The following is a 6,000-nucleotide window of genomic DNA, read 5'->3' as shown; positions in this document are numbered from 1 at the left end:
GGCTGGATTAAAGGGAATTTTGCCTGTCATGAGACTGGGACAGGCTGGGAGACAGTTTGTGCAAAGAATTCAATGAAATTTAAGTGTTTGCTCTATGTAAAACAATGAAGAGACTAAGAGAAAACAAAACTAGTTCTTGCTTTCAAGAAGATTATTTTCTACTGGGAGTACAAAACATATCAAAGAAATCAAAAAATGCAACATCATTCGAGGAAGGAGATAGGACTAATAACCAGGGGGAATCAGGAAACCTAGACCATGAATAGATTTCATAGACTTTGGCTAATCTGTGTTTTTTTTTTAATTTTTAGTATTTTGATACACTGTTTATTACAAGTAATTCCCTTTGCAATTTTATTTTATGTATTTAAAATATTATTCTGAGATACAGTATCTAGGCTTTAGCACACTGACAACAGGATACCAAAAAAGAGCCCCTGATGTAGGAATCAGGAAACCTAGTCCATGAATAGATTTCAGAGACTTTGACTAAGTTGTTTATTTGGTATTTTTGATAACTGTAGTTCATTATAATTAAATGCCTTTGCAATTCTGTCTATTTTATGTATTCAAAAATATTATTCTCAGATACAATGTCTAGGTTTTAGCACACTGACAACAGAATATAAAAAAAAAACCTGTTAAGAGCCCCGATGTAAAAGGTAATCCCCCAAGTTGAACCTTAAATGAAGTGATATGAATTCTAAAAACTGGTGATGAGGAAGGGAGAGTAATCCAGGCTATTCCAAATAGGAATAGTCTATGTAAAATACAAGAAGATGGAATACCAAGTTTGGGAAATACCAAGTAGGGCTATTTGGCAGAAATGTAGAGTCTGTGAAAAAGATTAATGTGAAATAAGTTGGGAAGTGTAGAACAGAATCAGATCATGAAGTGCTTTAAATGTCAGATTAAAGAGTTTGTATTTTAGAAACAATAGGAAACCACTAGAAGTTTTTGAAAAGGGGAAGGAGGTCAGGTTTTAGGAAAATTACTTTGGCATCTGAATGGAGGATGAATTGCAGAGGGGAGAAATTCAAAGAAGCCAAACTAGTTAGGAGGCTAATTCCAACAGTCTCACTTAGAATTAATGAGAGCTTGAACCAAGAGAAAATAGGGGAGGTATGTATGTAGGAGAGTGGACAAAATGTAACAACAAATTGAATGTAGAAAAAGAGGAAGAGAGACAGAAAAAGAGAGGAGAAGCAGAAGAACAAGGAGAGGGAGAAAAAAGGGGAAGGTGAGAGAGAAAAAGAAAAAGGAAAGGAGGTAAAGAAGGGGAAAGGGAGAGCAAAAATTTTCAGGTTACAGATGAATACAAAAAGATGGTCTCTTGGTTTTTTCAGTATCTATCATCAGAACAATTGCAAGGAAAAACCAGATGAAATCAGTGTGGCAAGGGAATATGAATATTCTTTCTAATTGTCTCTTCTACTGAAAAGTAACACCTAAAAGGAAAGGTGAAAGTAACTATGAAGATCAAGTCTGGAGAAGAAAAAGCTAAGAGGGATCAGACAAATAACCCTTTTTCTAGTTTCTGAAAAGACATGATTGATTATACTAAAAATGAGAACCCAACGAACTTCCTTTCCTTTTGACAATAGAACCAGGGTAAATTGGACTAAAATTATAGCCAGAGACACTGAGGTTAGACCTCAGAAGAAAGGAAGAAGGAAAAACAAACCAGATAGATTCCTTTTGTTTAGAAATGTTCCTAGTTCCTCTTTAGAGGGCAGAAGAATAAGATATAATTGAGAAAATCCAAATTTATTCTGGGCTCAGCACTGATACACATGAGAAGATACAGGTGCAAAGATGGTCGCTAATAGGAAAAGACTTATCTTTTTAAATTAGCAATACCACTTTTAGCATGTAGCCTAAAGGGAACAAAAATGGTAGGGAAAGGTTCCCAGATACATAGAAATATTTTTATCAGGACTTTTTACAATGGGGAAAAAACTGAAAAGAAAGTGAATTCTCAGTGCTAGGAGAAAGGTTGAATAAATAATAGTATATAAATGTGTAAGTGAGATGGGATGGGCAATGATTAGAGTAGGATTAGAGTAGAGATTGCTTCCTAATCAAGATTAGACAAAGCAGCTGGGTTTCTAACTTCTGAACAGGAATGCTATTGACTAAATGCATAGGGAGTATGGAAGAGCCTTTATTTCAACCCTCATAGAAAAAGTGTTTTCTATGTAAAAAAAAAAAAAAAAAAAAAAAATTATAAGGTGTGAGCAATAGCTTAAAGGCAACTGAGGGGTACTTCCTACATCAGAGGTATTTAACCTTTTTAGAGTCTCAGATCCCTTGGGCAGTCTGATGAAAATATGAACCTCTACTCAGAATCATGTTGGGTTTTGTTGAGGTTTATTATTATTATAATTGAAAGAAATGCTAAATTTCTGTGAGGAGTTAGTGAATATAAAGATGTAATTTTTCCTATCCAAGTAAACTCTGAAATCTATCCATGGATTGTAAGTTAAGCACCCCCCATCCTATAAGAATGTGACCATGGCCACAATTTCATACTGATTGGATTTTAGAAACTAAGGCTGCCTCCTGATGAGTGATTAAGAGTTAAGACTAAGAATCACTTGTGTGATCTGTGTTGGTCAATCTATCTACTCTCTTCAGGGTTAAGTAACTTGCCCAAGGTCACACAGCTAGGAAGTGTCTGAGAGCAGATTTGAACTCGGGTCCTCCTGAATTCAGGGCAGGTGCTCTATCTACTTCGCCACCTAGCTGCCCCACCTCTAAGCCTTTTTTAACCAAAGTATTGAAGTGGGGAAGAAGGGGAAGAAAAGAGGGTGTCTACCCACAATTCCAAAAGAAATCGACAGTGACATATGCTTTGCATGTGGCCTGAGAGGGGAATTCAAAGATACTCTTGAATCCTGGCTTCTTGTGTCAAGGAAGGAAGATTTTGAATTTTAAAGACAGCCTTTTCATTGTGGTTTCTATGTCTGGAATTCTCTCCCTCCTCATTTCCACCTCCTGTTTCCATAGCGTCCTTCAAGTCCAAGCTAAAATCCATCTTTTATGGAAATCCTTTCTTGATCTACTTTAATGATGTTGCTTTTCCTCCATTGATTATCTCTGGTTTAGCTTATCTATATCTTGTTTGATTGTTTTCACATTGCTCTCCCATTAGACTATGAGCTCCTTGAGAGATGAGACTGGATTTTAAGTCTCTTTAGCATTTAGCTCATTGCCTGGCACATAGTTGATATTTAATAAATGCTTATGACTGATGGAATATTATGCCAAAACTTATCCTTCTAGCTTAGCAATGACAATTTTGGGAATTGTCTCATGAGTATTCCTCCTCTCTAGAGCTCTGGAATTAGATTTTCTAGAGAGATTTTCTGACTCAGTATGCTCCTTGGAGCAAAAAGAAAATACTCTACATAGTTCCTGCACAACGTCCTACTTGGAGAGCAAAACCAATGAGTAATTTAGAGGGTAGAGCAAGTCTGGCAGAAAGAAGATTGCTTTTTCAGTAGCCCCCAAAGAATGTTGAATTTCTAGTGAAGTCTAAGCCACAGGGTGGCACTATGGATTTGGAAGGTACCCTATAAGGACCAAAGATTTCACCAGAATTTCAGAGTATTGCTTTGATAGCAATTCCAAGATTAATGTGATTTGAGTATGTTTCTTATTTTTTCATGGATTCTCTCAGGCCATTCACATTGCTTGCATTTTCTACGGCAGCTGAAACAAAAGTTCTTTCATACCCTATACATATACAGAAAACTGAATGCCTGTTCAGAAGTTGGGAGCCTAGGGGCAGTGAGATGGCTTAATGGATAGAGCACCAGCCCTACAGTTAGGAGGACCAGAGTTCAACTATGGCTTTAGATACTTAACACCTACCAGTAAATAACTTAACCTCAATTGCCACAAAGGAAAAAGAAATACAGGAGTTGGGAGCCCTATTGTTTTGTTTTGTTTTGTTTTTTGGGGGGGAACCAAGATATACGCCATATTTAGATATTTTTTTGAAGTACTCCAGGTGGAGACATTATATCAAGGCAAGAAAATGACCCTCATGGATCAGCCCCCAAGACCAGACCCTGTCCACATGAGTTTAGAATGCTTGGGAAAGCTGAGCCACGTGTTACAAATGTAATAATGTCTGCAAGAAATGATGAATAAGAAGAATTCTCAGAACTCGGGAAGACTTGTAGGAACTGGTGTAGGTCTAAATAAGCAGGACCAGAAGAGCAATTTACACAGTGACCACAATAATGTAAGGGAAAACAACACTACAAGACTTCACAGCTCTGCCCAATCATGACTTCAAAGGTCTGATGATGAAATATGCCTCCTTCTTCTCAACAGATAGATGGTTGTAGACAATAGGTGGAGAAAAAGGAATATCTTTTCAGACATGATGACTGTGTTGAATAGTTTTGCTTAACTCTATTTGTTACAAAGAAAAGTTCTGCTGAGATGTAGGAAAGGAAAAGTGTAATGAACATAAATAAATGTTTTTTTAAACCTGATTAAAAAAAAAAAAAAACAACTTCATTTACAAAAATTCAAGCTTCTCCAAGAGGAGATCATTAGTCATGTTTGCTACAATATATTCTTAAACTGGTTTGAATGCCAAAAGTGAGGAAGACACAGTCAAGGTCATGTATGACGAGAAAAGGAGGTGGGTCATTGTCCTGAAATATTAAAAGAAGAGGAAGCTGTCATCATGTGAGTTTAATTCTCTATGACTAATTTACAGAAAGATATGAATCTAGTGAATGTATGGAATTAGTGAAGTAACAAAAAAGAGGATTCTTCCCTTTATCTAGGAATGTACTGGAATATCAGGTTCTCCTAAAGCACCAAAATATTAATTTAGAGCTTATTAACAACCTGAATGACAATCCCTTGTCATGTGTACTTCTTACATGTGTATATGCTTATTTTTGCAGTAGACTTTAAACTTCTTTTTAAAATTTTTTTCTATTAAAAAAACAAATTTGTATTTTACATGATAGATAACATATGTGTAAACTATATCAAACTGTTTACCATCTTTGGAAGAGGGGAGTGAAGAGAGGGATAAAAATTTGGAACTCAAAATCTTGTAAAAATGCTAAAAAAAATTCTGGACACGTAACTGGGGAAAAAATAAAATATTATTTTAAAAAACAATCTTTTTAAAATGTTCCCTCCATTTCCAAATATGCCTCTTCTCCTCTCTCCTGACAACCAGCTCTTCTAAAAAGAATTTTAAAAAGAAAATAGTCCCCACAAACTATTCAACTAATCAGTAAATCTGACTGTTCCATACTCCTAGCCCCCGATTTACCCAATGAACTGAGGGAGGACATATTTTCATCTTTCCTTAGGCCAACCTTGGAAGAATGTCTTTTCCTTAAAGGTAAGGACTGTTTCTTGGTTTTGTATCCCCATCTGCACATGATAAAGTGGAATCAGAGAAATTCAAATATTCTGTATCTCTGCCAATGAAGAGTCAATCAAAAATAAGGACCAAGAAATTCTGAAATAGTGAAGTAAACCAAATGAGAAACTAGGATTTGAGAGGTACTATTGGCTTCTGATGTCAAAGTTCCACCCATGGCTTATTCATGAATGCATATCTGTGTATAAGGTAACAAACACCTATACTTACAAGATTTTCAGACTGTAGAGACCAGAAAATGCTTGTCCTGGGATATGGGAGAGGTGATTTCCGGAAAGGCGGCTGTAAAACAGAATGAAAGAGAATATGAAGGGTTACTTGAAGGGAGGGGTGGGTTTTGTCAGTAATAGTCAATTAATTCTCAATTATATGGGAAAGGATTATCGTTCTGGATCACTTACAGCATCCTATTCCTGACTCTTCAACCTGGTCCTAAGATACTGACAAGACCAAGAAAGGAAAGGGTGAGACATAGGGGGTCTGAGAGAGACAGAGAAACAGAGATAGACAAACAGATAGACAGAGATAGACAGACAATGAGTATATATGTTAGGTATGTGTGTTTCTGCTATTGC

The 6,000-nt window shown here is 36.2% G+C and overlaps 1 protein-coding gene across 1 annotated transcript in view; it reads right to left on the bottom strand.

Annotated features, from left to right (window-relative positions):
- LGR6 (leucine rich repeat containing G protein-coupled receptor 6) overlaps window positions 1–6,000 on the bottom strand; it is a 152,871-nt gene that overhangs the window by 96,860 nt on the left and 50,011 nt on the right. The window contains exon 3 of the mRNA XM_074308807.1: window positions 5,636–5,707. Coding sequence (XP_074164908.1) covers window positions 5,636–5,707 — 72 coding nt within the window. The remainder of the gene's footprint in view (window positions 1–5,635; window positions 5,708–6,000) is intronic.

The sequence above is a fragment of the Sminthopsis crassicaudata genome, chromosome 4, assembly GCF_048593235.1.
Source record: "Sminthopsis crassicaudata isolate SCR6 chromosome 4, ASM4859323v1, whole genome shotgun sequence".
In the NCBI taxonomy this organism is placed as follows: domain Eukaryota; kingdom Metazoa; phylum Chordata; class Mammalia; order Dasyuromorphia; family Dasyuridae; genus Sminthopsis; species Sminthopsis crassicaudata.
Note: the sequence above shows the minus strand (reverse complement) of the source record. Positions and strands in the feature narration are given on the sequence as shown.